Source organism: Candoia aspera, chromosome 11 (genome assembly GCF_035149785.1).
Source record: "Candoia aspera isolate rCanAsp1 chromosome 11, rCanAsp1.hap2, whole genome shotgun sequence".
Taxonomy (NCBI): Eukaryota; Metazoa; Chordata; class Lepidosauria; order Squamata; family Boidae; genus Candoia; species Candoia aspera.
Window position 1 is genome coordinate 7,212,835 of NC_086163.1, and position 17,020 is coordinate 7,229,854.

At 40.5% G+C, this 17,020-nt stretch overlaps 1 protein-coding gene across 1 annotated transcript in view; it reads right to left on the bottom strand.

The window, feature by feature from the left end:
- CMIP (c-Maf inducing protein) overlaps positions 1–17,020 on the bottom strand; it is a 155,659-nt gene that overhangs the window by 27,219 nt on the left and 111,420 nt on the right. The window contains exons 4-7 of the mRNA XM_063312806.1: positions 10,315–10,476; positions 10,070–10,111; positions 5,670–5,732; positions 4,594–4,674 (exon numbers count right to left, since the gene is read on the bottom strand). Coding sequence (XP_063168876.1) covers positions 4,594–4,674; positions 5,670–5,732; positions 10,070–10,111; positions 10,315–10,476 — 348 coding nt within the window. The remainder of the gene's footprint in view (positions 1–4,593; positions 4,675–5,669; positions 5,733–10,069; positions 10,112–10,314; positions 10,477–17,020) is intronic.

Sequence of the window (17,020 nt, forward strand, 5' to 3'; positions counted from 1 at the left end):
AGGTATGGATGTTCTAAAAACTGGTGTGAAAAAGGTTCAGGAACAGATTAAACACATGTTGCAAATGTACTTGGTTCAGAAGGGGAGCAGGCAGTATGAACGTAAATGATTGGTCACCTGCTGTGGCTCCTGGGGAAACACTTTTGCTCGTTTCTTTGTGAAATTCCTCAGTCCTTTGACCAAGGCCTGTGTATATCATCCCCCTGCTTTGCCAGTGAACAGGAGTGCACAAACTCATAAAAGGAATTGAGATGTTTTGACTGATTTATGCCTCCACTTATAATCCCATTACCATAACAAATGTTTGTATGATATCACAAATGGCAGTTCTCCAATCTCATCACAGCCAAGAAGATTGAGCGCCTTTGGAGCTGGGGCAATGCGAACGCTGAAAAACGGCTGTAGAGAAAACAAAGTTGCTACAGCAGACCATAAATCTCAGCTTCTCATTCTCTACTCTGGATAGTCAAAACAGCCTTGCAATTGAAGGTTCTTCTGCTACTGCCCCCAACTGATTGCCAATTGTCTTTTCCAACTGATATTATTTGAAACAATCAAACAGTTGGCTCCCTCTAAGACTCCAACTGGTAGCTCTTCTTTCTTGAATGGCTTTGCAGATTTTTAAAACCAACGCCCATGTGAAAAGTGCCCCCAGATTCTTACAGTAGACAGACACATCACCAGCCAACTGAAAAGTTGCAGGCAAAATGCCAGCCCTGTGGTGCAAGCCCTTTCACGTTGCAATGTCTTGCAAAAATCTGCAAAATCAGCTTGGGTGCATATTTTTAAAAAGGGTGTGTGCTACTTTTAAACCAATAGATTTGCTGCAGAGCATAAAGGCAGTCATTCGATCCTAAGGTTTGGGCAACGTTGATTCAGAGGAAGGCTACTGCCTAATTAAAGATATTACTCAAGCAATTAAATTAATTTCAATGGATTAATTACATGGATTTTATAGGAAAATGGAGGCAGACAGGGGAATTTAGGCAAGAATATAAAAACATCAGGCTATTGAATCTAGTTTTGTTAACGCTTGGTAGCAATTTTCAGGGTTTTGAGAAAAGAGGGACTGTTTGCCTTCATAACCCTTTCTGGACTGGTCCACATTTTGATATAAACCATAATGTGCTTTTGATTTAGTATATAATACAAATCCAGGCCTTCTATTCTGTAAACCATGGTTTATGGCTTACCATACTGTGTGAACCCAACTGTACCTTATTCAATGTACCATGGTTAGAAAAACAATGGTTTAGCGTAGGTAAACTAGACTTCTAAATATTTGCATTAAAGTAATGTTTTGTCTTTATGGTTTTTGTTTAAATCGCGTTACCCAATTCACGAGGGAGATCCTATATCAGATGAGCAATTCTGAGTTCTTGTGTCATTTATTCCAGTTATTGAACACACCCTTTCATAGTCTTAAATTTCTAGATAATGCCAGACTACATACTCCATCATTCCTGACCATCCAAAAGCACCCAGGGGCCTCAAGATTGGGATCCAGACTCGTGAAGATGATGGGAGTTCAGTCCAAAAATATTAGGGGACCAAAGGCAACTGTGATCTAATTTAAAAAATCTTGCACTCCGTCTATGTTTTAGTCTACAAGTCTCATCCCAACAGCACCGTCTATTTGATTACTGTATCTAGGAAGCAACTGGGTGATCTGTACATCACTAAGGACTTCCAACATTCAACACTAAGATAATTCTATTTGCATATCAAACTAAGCCAATTTTTTAAAACCACATTTTGTTGAACAAGCCATATGACCTGGTTTGGACATAATGCTATGCTAATCATGTCTGAATTCACTGCACTAAGCCCCAAACTTCCTATATTAGATTAAAACAAGATGTAACCGATGCATGACCAACAATATGACCAACCATTTCTCTATTCTCGTTCTAAAGACCTAGAAGAACTGGAAGTGAATTTTTCTATCAAAGAGTTTCAGTAAAGTTTTAGTAAAAAAAAAAAGTTTTCATAAAGAACAAAAGTGTCCTCCCAAGCTTAAGATCAAGTCAGCCTTATACTAAAACATCCTAACCACTGCAATTTAATTTTTGTATCTAGTGCTTTACATTTCTCAAACAGCCACTGTTTGAGAAACAGAGTATCTGATGATTGTCCATCTGCAAGCGTGTACAGAATGTGTTGCACAATTCAAACTCTTTAGATACAACTCCACACAAACAGCTTGCTGTGCAATTAGGTTTTGTTTTGGTAAAAATTCTTTTAAGCCTGTTGACATAAACTTTGTTTCTTTAGTTTTATATTTTAAGCAAAATAACCACGATCCAAGAAAGACATTTATAAAATCATCTACTACACAGAAAAATGCATCTTAAAGGTGGGAGTAAGTCCATGCATCTTAAAGTTGCTGAGGTTGAGAAACACTGGACATTCAGGACATGATCTTCAGTAATCCTCTATTACTGTTCTTAACCCAGGTTCAACAGGCAACTTACTATTCAATCACAACCCATCTGTCCCACCCGTGGATTTTCATGAGCTAGCCTCAACAGCTCAGTCCTATATTCTTGTGGCACTACAGGTAGTCCTCACTTACCGACCACTTGTTCAGCAAATGTTCAAAGCTATGGTGGTGCTGAAAAAGAAGACTTATGACCAATACTCGAAGTTGCAGCCTTCACAGTGTCCTGTGGTCATGTGATCAAGATTCAGGTGCTTGTCAACCAGCACACATTTATGATGGTTGCAGCATCCCGCAGTCATGTGACTGCCATTTGTGACCTTCACAGCCAGCTTCCTACATGCTAAGTCAATGGGGAAGCCAGCAGGAAGCCGCAAGTCACGGTCACATGACATTACATTTAATGGCCCATGGTGGTTTGCTTAACGACTGCAACCAGAACTGACGAACTGATGTCATAAGTCAGGCACAGTCATATGACATTTCACTTTACAATCACGCCACTTAGCGACCGAGTTGCCGGTCCCAATTGCAGTCACTGAGGACTACCCGTTCTCATCTGTTTTGACTGAGCTGCAAGGAAGGGTTGGTCGCCAAGCGCCTGTCTTTCTGGAACTGTTCTCCCTCCACTCCATCTGGCACAATTACCCAAACTGGGTCTGGGTTCCTGATACCGGATTTGGAGGTCTCATGACAGGCTGGTTGTATACTGAAGTTAGTTGTGTCACTTAATTTATTAAATATGGCAGCCCCAGTGGAACGGAACTGGCACGCAATACTCCAGCCCTCTTTCTTTTTCCGCCCTCTTCCAATCCTGTGTGAAGGAAAGCCCTACGCTCTCCTGCACCTTCCTCCATTTTGTGTGAATTCCTCCATGAGCGGGACGAAATCTCTGAGGCAGGAGCCTCCTTGGAAATTGCTGGTGTGACTCAGAAACCACACATTCAGAAACCACACAATCAAACTTCAATAATCCCTCATGGAAGCTCCTTCTTCATAAGCTTGGTTGTTTGGGAAGACAAGTGATGGATCAATTTACTCACTTGCCTGCCTACCTACCTCTCAGAAAGTAAAAAGTCCTTTGACTAAAACTTGACTCATGATTACCACGTGAAGCTTGAGAACTTGTTTTGGAAGTCGTTTGCTATTGTCTTCTTCTGGAACCTTCTTTCAGTAGACTCTAGCTTACAACTTTGGGAGCTCCATCTGGTCTCCATCGAAGTCGTAACCAAGCCTGACCCTATCTAGCCTCCTAGCCCAGGCAAGACTGGCAAAGGTACTCCCACCTGTTCAGCTGTATCTCTTATGGAGTAATACAAATCAGCGGAAGGGAAGCATAGGAGAGAACTAGGCTTCCCAGCATGCTCTTGTTTCCTGCCCATGATGAGAGGCAGAAGGTTGAAGAAAGCCTTACTTTTGTGGTTATATTCTTAAGTATTATAAGAGAGAAAGAACATTAGAAAAGATGGAAATGCAGGGAATCACTGAAATAGATGCAGTGCATAATTTTTTTCAGCAGCTTTTACAGCTGCCAAGTCATGCTACCTGATTCAACTTCAAGGATAAAAGTCAGTAAGGTGAAGCAAGTACATGAGCAAGGAAGGGTTAAGACCTTCCGGCACTTGTGAAAACAAATCACAGTGTCTCCTGGAGGAGAAAATAACGTTTCTGTTCTTGCCTGTAGACCTGTAATGCATAGCTTGTTCTTTGTGCAGCAGTATCAAAATAAGCTAAGTTCTACATACAAGTCTTCCTATTAAATAGTTTCCAGAAACCATTTCAGGTAGAAAGGCTGGAGAACAGTATATGAACATTGACTGAACCATTCTATGTTTTATTTTATTTTTTTAGAAAGGATGTATTTCACAATCACTTTCTGTATTTTCCAGTTTTCAGAAAAGACAAAGAAGTGGCCTTCAGAAGGGAAAAACCACAAGCTTTCCCCAAATTTCCCTCTTTATCTCTGCACATCCACATTTCTAGATATGGAGATGGGCTTCCACTGAGGGATGAAGCTAAGTGCTTTATCCCTACATGCTTCCTCTCTGTTCTACAAATATATTGCACGGGCAAAGTAGACTAGATAAAATAGCAGTATTGTGAAGATTTTGTAGAGAAAACTCTAAACTAAGACAGCAAAGATATTGACTCACCATGTTATGCTTTAGGATTCTCTGTACCACTGGAGTGAACACTTCTATGACCACCATGGACCGAGGGCGTTCTCTGCAATGCTGCATCAAGAGATTATTATGTTTAAAAAGAGGTGAAAAGACGCACAACCCACCGTTGCTAATGACCCCAAAGTTTCCATTAATCTTAACAAGTTAAAAAGATGTTTTGGATTTTCAGGTATAAGTACTGTATGCCCTAATACTGGATAGGTCTTTGTGAAGGGTTCCAAAAGTATTTCTCACTAATGACCACAGAAGAATTCTCTCACATCGCCTGTTAATCTTTTTGCTGAAGCTATCAGGGACTGGCTTTGAAACCATCTGCATTAAAAGCTTGTGGGCTCTATTAGTGAGCAAAGGTCCACTGGTCTATAATGCTTCTGATCCCAGTCCCTCCATATATACAAATTCTAATAGTTGTCAACATTTTGCCTGAATATGGGTTACTGGGTTATTTTTTTTTCAATAGCATGGAAAGGTCCTGGTTATAGCTGGGAGCACATCAAAACAGCCATTCCCCAACATTGTTAATAGCACTGGAGCATCCCTGAATGTGAATCTTGATCCCAGAGAGACAAAAGCATTTGAAATCTGTCTATAATGTAGGTATCTCCTGAGTATAACAAAACGACTGAAAGTTTGCTTGCTTGCTCACCCATCCAGCCAGCCAGCCTGCTTATAACCCATGCCATACAGTCTTGGAGGACTGTAGTTATTGACAGCCTCACTAAGTAGACCAGACCAACTCTGCAGGACTGAGATGGGCTACAGAATCTTACAAGTCTGATTATGCTGTACCTCCAACCCTTCTTATACTCCAGTGAGGGAGGCATCTGTCTGAGCAGCTTCTGAATGTTAACTTCTTTCTCTGGACCTAAAATATGTTTTACCCTCTTCTGTCTAGATAACAGTTCCTGCATATTTCCATCAAGGTCATCTTCCTTACTCTCTACAAACACAACCACAACCTTAACTGGCTTAAGGAGCTGCTACTAAGAAATTTTTGGACATAGTTTGCAAAAATTAAGAAAAGAAAGCAAAGAAATCAGAAATACCTTGCAAAAAAATTCACACAAGTCAGGTGGTGGGTGGTTGTTTTCCAGCAAAGGAGCAAGTGCCTAAAATAATGTAGGAATAATAATACATTTATATTCATTTATACTCCGATAGTTGTATCAGATATTGGCTCTATATTATTCTTCCATGTTACAGTGAATCACAATTCTTCTACCTCATATAAATACGCTCATTCTGATTTGCAGAAATAAATTACATAAAATAAGTCCTCACGTGCAAAACAAATCATCAACAGGTGCAAATCTTGTTTAATTGCAGAGTTTCTAATTTTATTTGACCATTAATTTGTTGACAGGCTATTATAGATTGAAGAAAGAAATTAAGACCTTACAACAGTCCCTCCCGGAATATATTGCCAATTTTCAGCATTATTTTCATGGCTTCCTCTCTTGAAATAGTGCAAAATAGATGCATTTAAGCAATTTTAAAATTCTTCTTCCTCACACACACACACACTCACACACACACACACACACGAAGCCTGGATGCTTTGGGATCCAATCCCATGACATCATTGAATCACCAAACCCTACCCTGCTGTCATCAAATAAATAAACAACAGAGTGAAACCCACTCCTTGATTAAATTGTCCAGACCTGATTTAAGCTATATTTACAACATTATCAATCTATTATTAATTATTTGCTTGTAAAATTCACAGCTGCAAGAGGAAGGGAACGTTCTTTGAACGTTTGCAATTGATGAGCAGATCTCAACGTATGATCAGATCCTGGTCCTAATCAAGTTCACAAAGAGGCTCTGGTGTCCAAGGCCAGCTGGGAAACAGCTCCAGCATACAGAGGTGAAGATCCATACATGATATGACCACCCAGAGTCCCCCTTTTTGGGGGGGAGATGGGCGGTAATAGAAATTTGAATAGTAAATAAATAAATAAATATGAACTACCACAGATTGATGGCAAGATCAGGCAGGGACATTTATGAATTAAAAGACGCTGAAGTCTGAGTTTTATGGAATCTGACACCACTGGTACATCCAGTGAGCCCAGCTGACGTTATTCAAATTGGTCCTGAAGCCTAGAGGGGTCCTTTTAATATACAGGGCAGAGAACTGTTGTTGATGCAAGAAGTGGCTCCATGAGTGAGATGGGCGGTGACTAAATTTGAAGTATAAATAAGTAACAAAGAAAAGGTGCTAGAAAATGGTGATAGTCCTGGTTTGCTCAGCCCTAGCCCTGCCCCTAGTTTTTCATAAGTATGAAATCATTCATATATCGACCACAACACTGACCCGCCCCACCCTGTCAGGCAGAGAGGGCATGTTACGGACCCTGTCTGTAAGAGAACTTCATCTGGCGGGGTCCAGGAAGCAGGCCTTCTCTGCAGGTGCCCCTGCCCTTTGGAACATCTTGCCCCCAGAGGTGAGGCAGGCGCCTTCAGTTCCAACCTTCAGGGGAGCCCTGAAAACTTGGTTCTGCCGTCTCGCATGGGGCGGGAAGGTGGGCAACCACTCATGGGGTTGGCTCATGCCTTAGAGCCCCTCCCACCTGATTAGAATGTTTAACTCTTGGATTTTATATTTATTTATATTGTATTTTATATTTGTAAATTGTTTTTTATAGCATCTTGTTTATTATTATAGTTTTAATTTTATTGTAAACCGCCCAGAGTCCCTCTTTTGGGGGAGATGGGCGGTAGCAAAATTTGAATTATATATTTATGTGTGTGTGGGTGTGTGTGTAAAGAAAAAACTATTAATACAACCAGACAACAGACCAGCCTACATACCAGCTTTCGCCAAACTGATGCCTTGCAGTTGAGTTGAATACCAATTCTAATAACTTTTAGCTAATGCCCAGGATAACCAAAGGGCATTAGGTAGGCAGAAAGTTACTACATATTACTAGGTAAAAGACTTCTTCAGAATCCTGAGCCACATTTCATTTAACAGGGTTCTAAACATTGGGGTTGCCAAAGCAAACAAGGGTACTCTATAGATCATACATGGATCCTCAACAGCAGCAAGGGTCCTGGTTTTCCCAGAAGGTTACACAGTGGTCAATATGGCAAGTTAACTGTTACTGCTGGATGAACATGCAGGAAAAGTGTGGTATGTAGAGAAGAGACATGGTTTCTTCCTCTGCTTCTTGCTTTCACAAACCATTATCAGTAGTCACAGCTGAAACTCCACCCCTTCTTGATAAGGATCTGGAGTCCCCTCTCCAAAACCCTGGGCAACATATTTCTTAAGCATATTGAAATCACCTCCATCTTTGACAACTTGTGCCTATTTCTCACACTTGGCGTGACAGCCCTGTTTATGCTGCCAGCTAAGAGTTTCCTGATCTAATAAAAACAAAACTGGGAACATGGGAATTTTCCAGACCAGTTGGAAACTTCTTCCTTTCCAACAAAGTTCTGGCTTTCCAATTCTTAAGTTCATCCTTTCTCTGTCCATTGCTAGGCAACCCAAACATGGTTACATGCCAACACTGCACTAAGACTAACAGCAGCTGCAGTGTGTGTAGTAAGATTGTGTCACTGCTGCCACTATTGCAAATTATGAAGTATTGCCAGGACAAAAGATTCTTCAGCAAAAGACCAGGGCCCATTCTGTCCTGGAGCGATAGAATTCCAGGTATCAGGCTGCAGAGACAGACGTCTTCTAAGACTGGAATAGCTTCTGTTAAGCCTTTCCGACAACTCTGTTGTTTGCGGCATTGCTTCTTTGGGAACCAAGCCTTCCAATACCTTCTCCACATGGACTTGAAGAGAGAACAAAATACTCACAAAAGCCACATGCCTAAGTTAAAGCCAAACAGTGAGCACGGAAGTTCAAAACTGACTTATCCTGTTGGAAAATTGGCTCATATAACTAACGCTACTCAAGCAGAGATAAACTTCTTCATTCTTGATGCCTCCTGAGAATGACAAGGAAACTGCTTTGCTCACCCACGTGAGTGAGATCTCTTTAAATATGAATTGTACAACTTGCAGCCTCAGAGCCACATTTTAAAATCTGTTCCTGGAAGGGGGAATTTTTGGGGGGAGAAAGGAACAGTTGTGAAAATGGAGTAGGGTGTTGGCAATATGTGAGACTGTAATGACAATGCTTGCCACATGATCCCTGCATTACGCCACAGCAAAGTCTGTGGGAATATAGCTGTACCAGATCAGCCATATTTTATGCCCTGCTCTGAATTCAATTCCGTGGCCCAGGGGAATCTCAGCCAGCAGCTGAATCTGTCCTCTCTTCTAGATCAGTCTTCAAAGAAGCCTGAAGAACCTTCTTGGGCTTCTGCTCTTGAACTCTGAAACTGGACAGCGAAGCCTATTTGTTCCTGCCATTTGTTCCCTCTCTGCCAACCCTGGCAGCACATTCTAATTGTATGATCATTGGCTACAGTACAATCATAAACAGCCTATTTGGAATTGGAAAAAAAAATGCCACTGTGGTTTTGGAAATTGACCAAAGTGCTTCAGGGGCTGCTGAGTGACAGTGAAACTGCATTCACATCTGGCAACAGCTGTGCTCTGTGGTCCGATTATTTGTGCTGGAAGGTTTGTTGAGACACGTACAGGACCAGTAACTAAGATAAGGTTACTTAACAACTGTCCTAGAAATCATGAGCATCCAACATTCAATTAGAAAGTAGGAAGACAACATTAATCTCTGGGATAAATTGCTGGCTTTGTTAGTGTTTTTAAAAGAAAAAGGTACTGAATGGGCAGGAAGAATATGGACTTCTCTTTCACACTTATTTAGCCAGCCAGAGCCATTCTAGTTATTTGGGGCAGGTGCAATATAACCCCCAGTCAAGATCCTATTCTGCCCCTTTGGGAAGACTGGAGATGGCATGATTTTTGGAAACTCACAGATTTTAGAGAGTATTAGGCTTGGGGAAATAGCTGGATTTAAGGGTTCAATGTATGAATCTTGGGTAGATGCCATGAGAGAGTCTGCTTCCTAGATCCACCAGACACATTGTTTAATTGATGGGGCCCGGAGCATGCCAACTTGGTCAGACCATATGGGATGCTTGCACTGGGCAGACGGTTGAACAAAATAATCTCTAATGTCCCTTTCAACTCTTCCATTCTACTAAGTTTTTTAGCCTCTGACTGTAAATAGATACTAATACTACAAGCAATGCAATGAATGGCCTGTAGAATATAATTTTTACAGCTCCTTTCTCTCTAAATATTTTGGAAAAAAATGGAAAGAATGTTCCCAAACTCTCAAGAAGTTGCCCTTAGCCATTTCTTGAGTGCATATCCTTGGAATGAAACCGCATTAAATCTGTAGTAAAAATGGCAAAGACAAACCAGGGAGAAATAAGAAAGAATACACAGGAAAGTAAAACCCAGGGAAGGAGACAGACAGACCCACCCAAAAAACTTTTAATTTTGTACTTACCACAATAATATTTTCATGCTCTTGAGTAGTTAGGTTGGTTGCCTGAAAATCAAGATTACATTAAGATTACATTTACAAAATTGAGATTACATTAAGATATCAATGGCTCATCATCATCACCATCATCACCATCTTCAACAATCTGCACTGGATCCATCTACTTTGTGTCTCCCACTGGGTTTACTGGTTTGTTTGCTTAGATCATGGAAAACAGGAATGGAGGGACACCATTGCCAAGAACTTACCTCCGAGAGCAACTTGGAAACAATTTCTAAAGGAGCTTGATGGATGGACTCGTCCTGCAAAGGGGAAGTTAATGCCATGTCCACCAAGGTCCGGATTTCTTTCAGGACCACCTCTAAGCGGCTTGGATTACTCAGCACTTTCTTGTACTTGTAAATCTTTTTCTAGGAAAAAAACAAACATAGATAAGATCTTCTGTTCTGAAACCCCAGGATTTACTTCAAGATCACATCCAAATCCTGTCTGCTTTTAGTTCTGAAGGCCGGTTGGACAACACTTCAATTTTTAACAACTTTTTTTTTTTAAAGGGAAATATTTACATGGCATTTTCTTCCTTGGATTTTTAGGAAAACATGTGCAGACAGACCAAACAGGGAAGTAACAAGCTCAATAAAGTCTGATTTGGAAATCTGGTATCTACCACTCCTTTTGTCTTTCTACACTGATTTGTTGAATTGCTTTGATTTCATCTTCCCATATAGTTTACAAGAAATATTCTGCTCAAGAAAACATGTGATTGGCATAATATCCACAGAACAGAAAAAATAGTGTTTTCATTAAGAAGCAGATCTTTTTAGTTTAGCACTTGACAGAATATAATCAAGTCTGTATATGATTTGACCTGCTGAGTAACCTCAAACAGTCTATAGTTGCAAACAGAATTTTCTATCCCTTTTTCCTTCTGCTTAATCACTTTCTAGATTATGAGCTTGGGGCATATATTGCCTTATTTTGATATTCAACTGTAAGCATCTCAGGGAACAATTTTGGTGTAAATGCTTAAAACAAACAAATAACTATACAGGACTGCTTGGGAGAATGTCCTATAGATTATCAAACAAACTTAGACACTGCATTGCAGGTAAATCAGCTAAATTTACCCATAACAATGAAGGTCAAATACACATGCCAATGCCTCCATCCAACCATCCATCCATCCACCAATCTAGCTATTAGTATCAATAAGGGCTTGCATCACCCTTCTCAAACATAATCAGGTTCAGATATGTTGGTCTACAACTTCCATACCTCTCACCTGAGCTTCATCATGCTGACTTCATCATACTGATTGAATGCCACCAGGTGAGGAAAACCTGGTTTATGGGTTCAATTTTTTTTCTTTTTCAGGGTAGATGAATCCCAGGAGAAAGCAATGGGACTCTAGAAACAGTAGGAAACCCCATAAAACTCAGTGCAATAGGACGAAGGGCACTGGGGAACAGGTACCCAGTTGTGGATGTCTTACTTTCAGAAAGATTTGGGGATGGAGATTATAATCGCAACAGAATGCCTGGCAGATTCATCATTTCTTCTCTATCTCAGTTTTCACAGGGACAGAATAGAATTCTAGGAATTCTACTGCAAAGAACTCAGGGAGCCTCAGGGAGCTGAGTGTCCTGTGGTGTTGAGTCAAATGGCTAAGATAAGCCAATGCAGAAAAGCCCAATGTGAAATAAAAGGAACTTCAAACCACCCAGACTCCAAACAATTATTAAAAAGTATCAGAAATGTACACCAGAATTTATCAGTCTGTTTCCCCACCACCGTCTTCAGCAAGATCCTCTTCAGAAAGTCCATCTTCCTCATGTACCCTTCTCATCTGCCCATCATTCCAACAGCCATTTCATTAACAGTCCTCAAGTTCCTAACAGGATTTTGGAGGATATACTGATCTCAGCCCCTCTTCTTACAAATCACTTTTTCAAATACCAAGATACCTAAATACACACAATACCTAAAACTAAGTAAAAGAGAACCACATAAGACTTTTCCAGCAAAACCAACAACGTTCAGTAACACCTGAAAACCCAGTTTTCATCATGGCAGATCAGTGGACACTTGGTCCAGAAAAATGATACCTCAGCAAACCGATTGGTTTTTAAAGGGATTGCTTTAAGCCTGCTGCTACCACTTTTACACAATGCAACTTTAGAATAAAAGCATTCAAACTGCAATCCTGCATCAAACCATCACGGGAGGATCCACTGCAAAGCTCTTGCTGAAAAGGGCGCAGCAGAAGACACAACACACTTTTCTGAAGTTTCCAGAAAAAAAAAAAAAAAGAGTAAAAGAAAATGGTTTCAGCCTGGAAGACTAGGTATTTCTGCCTGACTGAAGAAATTCAACAGAAGAAAAAGGTCTGGTGCTTTCTTGTTATTTAGCCTGCTTGGTTCATCAAAAAAAGATTGAGCAGCGGGGGAGAGGCGCAAAAGAAGTGAAAATAAACATGAAGCAGATTTCAACAAACTACAGTAGTTCAAATATCACTTCCCCCATCATGTTCCCCACCATTAATTTTCTCCCACCTCAGACTCCATGTGCAAAGCCAGCCTCCAGTGTAATGTGACAAGGAATTCTGTTAGGAAGAACAGCTAGTATTGGTTGATGCCAGACACTGAAACGAGGCTCCCAAAATAATAATAATAATAATAATAATAATAATAATAATAATAATAATAATCTTCTTCTTCTTCTTCTTCTTTCCTCCTCTTCCTCTTCCTCCTCCTCCTCTTCCTTCTCAATCTTCACTAAGCGCTATAGGCACAGGCTTCTAAAAATATACTTTTCTCAGAAAAATGTGATTGCTACTTTTTAAAGGAAAGGGGTAGAGAGTACGGAACAAGTTGTCTGCCACTGAAGATGGGACGGGAAAGGTTAGGGTGGATGTCTGGAAGATGTATTTTGAAACAGATCTTCCGAGTTCATTTCTCTCTACCCTCTCACTGAAGAAAACTCACAAGAAACAGAAAAGCAGCCTGCATCTTGCAGTGCTTTTTCTCTCTCTCTCTCATTCCCATTTCTTCTCCTGGCAACTCTTGGGGTTTTAAGCCTGTTTGCATGATGCACTATTATCTTTCGGAAATGTTACTGTAAAAATTAAAGCACAGCCCAGGAAGGGGTTGGGAAGATGCTCAAGTAAACCTCCGGAGACAAACTGTGGCATACCTTTGATTTGATCCCAGATATGATTCTGCTCTTCCCGAAAGAAAACAAAAACACTTGACTTGCTTAGTGCAGAGAAAAAGTCATCTGAGGAAGGCAGGCAGGCAGGCAGGCAGGCACTGCAAGGCTGGGTATCATATTTACTCTAATACTGTGTCAAAATCTGTCTTCAATGTTCCAAAACTTTCCTTCTCTTACAAGCAACAAAGCCTCTATTTTGCTGTCTCATGCCCAAGGTACATCTGTTTCAAGGTCTTTTTATTGCACATTTCCCCATCTCTCTGAAGCCAGATTGGTTGTCCTGATTTCTTAATCGAAAAGCACCCCATGGGAGGGACACTTTTATTAGGATCACTCCTCTGGGAACTAAGTGGAAGTGTGGGAAGCCAGAGGAGCTGTAAACCATGATGAAGGAGAGGACCTAAACTCCCATGCATACTCAGACACTTTAAAATGAAAATAGATCTCCATGCTGTCTTGAGAATTTCACATTTTTTTTCTTCTTTTTGGGTGGGAGGGAGATAAGAATAATCAAATGCATTTTATTGTCTATCCAACAAAACACAGAATGTTTTGGCACTGCACAATTTGAATCCCGGAACTTTATTTTGCTTAATGACCAGCAAAATAAAATACAGTAGGATACAATAAAGCATCCATACAACTATGAATACAGTAAAAATATAACAGAATTATGAGCAACGAATCTATAAAATTTATTTATCACTCTTTAACTAAGTGTTGTTCACCTCCCAGAGTCACTTCTATGTGAGATGGGCGGCTATATAATGAATGAAATGAATGAATGAATGAATGAATGAAAATCAATCGGACTAATCTAAATAACTAAATCTAAAAGAAATGTGTTATCCTAACTCTTACAAGGAGAAGAGCAATGACAAATCTCGATAAAATAGTTAAGAGCAGAGACATCACACTGGCAACAAAGGTCCGCGTAGTTAAGGCAATGGTGTTCCCTGTAGTAACATGTGGCTGCGAGAGCTGGACCATAAGGAAGGCTGGGAGAAGGAAGATCGATGCTTTTGAACTGTGGTGTTGGAGGAAAATTCTGAGAGTGCCTTGGACTGCAAGAAGATCAAACCAGTCCATCCTCCAGGAAATAAAGCCAGACTTCTCACTTGAGGGAACGATATTAAAGGCAAAACTGAAATACTTTGGCCACATAATGAGAAGACAGGACACCCTGGAGAAGATGCTGATGCTAGGGAGAGTGGAAGGCAAAAGGAAGAGGGGCCGACCAAGGGCAAGGTGGGTGGATGACATTCTAGAGGTGACGGACTCGTCCCTGGGGGAGCTGGGGGTGTTGACGACCGACAGGAAGCTCTGGCGTGGGCTGGTCCATGAAGTCCCGAAGAGTCGGAAGCGACTGAACGAATAAACAACAACAACTCTTACAAAGTAAGTTTATGCTAAGATGCAACAAAAACGCAAACAATAGAATATGAATGCTTTGTTACGGTTAATGACTAAATAATAAACTAAAATACAGAATAATAAAACTGGTGGTTATAAAATGCATCCCCTCTCTGTATCTGCAGACAATATAACAGTATTCAGCAACATTCAGAGAGATTGCATCAATTCTATCAGACAATAAACACCAGGGATCAAATACATCTGGATGGCCTGGGTGATTTGCTATTAAGGGTGTCAAAGAGTATGCACAAATATCTTGACAAAAGGGATGATATAGAAAAAAAACAAGCAGTGGCTTCAAGGTGATCCATTCTGCATGGGCAAAGCCAATCATTGTAAGAATTTTCTTATACCTCCCTACCAAGACAGCTGTAGGCAAAACAATAAATTGTGCTAATGTCACAACTTGCCTATACCTGGATATTTCAAGGTATGCCTCAGATATCTGGCTAGACTAATCTGAAAGAAGTGAGCACCCGGGTAGGGCCTTGAGCTTTCTGGTCTTCTATATCATTCTCTGCCTTATCTTGGCTTGGCTTCCAGAGAGTAGCCACAATGATTAAACATTCATTCATTCATTCATTCATTCATTCATTCATTCATTCATTCATTCATTCATTCAAATTTATACAGCTGCCCATCTCAAACCAGTCACTCTGGGCAGCTAGCAATCATAAAAAGAGTTAAACAATTAAAACAGTACAAAAAGAAATTAAATACAAATAGCAGCCAAGAGGTAATACAATCCATCATACAATCCAACCAAGATGTAGGATTTTGCAGGATGAAGTTTTTCCATTTGCTGATAAACCAATCAGAGGAGTTCAGGGGAACCAGACCACTAGGGCAGAAGACTGTTTTTAATCAATAGTTCAGACTATTGCGTCACATCCTCCTATCAATTCGTAGTACACCAGCTTCTAGCTGGAGAATAACACTGGGTACACACTGTGGTAGCTGGAAGATATTTCTCAAAAATTTTGGACTGTAGGGACTCCATCAATGAAGTGTGTTTATAGGGTCCTGTCTCTGCACCATACAGAAGTTGGACTTTAGCAATAAATCACTGAATTGCAGCCAAAATATATAATATTCCCCAAGAGTTATAAAAGGCTTCAATAGCCAATGATGATCTCTCTGCAAACTGTATGGTGTATTGTAAATATGCATTCCATCTTCCTGTAGCTTAAATATTATCCCCAGGTGCTTACACTGTTTGACCTGGTGTAGCTCATGCCCATTTAGTGTCCATCTATGGACTTTAGGGCACTTTGAAAAAACAGCAAGTTTGGTCTTGCCATAATTGATCTCAAGAGCTTCCTCTGAGCAGACTTCCACAAAGAACTGCAAGGCCCTTCTCAGATCAACCTGTATTAAAACCAATATCACTACATCATCTACCTACAAGAGTGTTGAGACCTGCTTATGTGCCGACTGTGAGGGATGATGTGCCAAGTTATCTAGACGGAGACCAAGGGGTCTATATCCTAATTGAACAATATAGGCGCCAAGGTACAACCCCGCCTAACTCCTTTACTTGTCCAGATTTCTCTAATATAATGGCCCTGAACAGAGCACCAGACTTTTATTCTCAAGTTGTCATGGAGTTTTTGCAAAAGTAAAAGCAAACGCCTGTCAGTAGAAGATGCCTCCAGTTTTTGTCATAACCTGTTCCAGGAAATCGAGTGAAAGGACAATATTTATGAATGTCCACCACCCAGAGTCACTTGTTTGAGATGGGTGGCCATACAAATTGAAGGGAGGGAGGGAGGGAGGGAGGGAGGGAATGAATTTAGCCATCAGAACCAGCTACCATAACTTAATAATACATATGTATGTATGTATGCATGTATGTATGTATAAAAAAGTACTAGCTACTATGTTCATGCAGAATATAGCTACTATGAACAGCTATATTCTCCACGAACGCTTCTACTCTTCTTTTAAAGCCAGAAAGTTGATGGTTGACTTTCCCACCGGGGTTCCCACTACTTTGTGTTTTTGGTCTGGTCTTGGTTTAGCACACTGAGGACCACAGACCATGATATTTGGCTCAGTAGGCTGTACGGTGTTAATCAACTGGGCCTCAGTAAACTTTCTAAAAGAAACCACATCTTAGTATGCAATGTGAATTCAGTCTGAATGCAAAGGGAACAAATTCCCTAGCATCTTTATGAGCCGTGGTAAATAAGTATTTTTTGTTATGCTGAGGTTCCACTGTTCTGTGCTACTAGATGATTCCTCCTGGTTTTTTTAGCATTACAAAAGAGAACTCCTTCTACAAACCACACGTCCGTTGACACACATTTACAATCTATAGTATTGCTT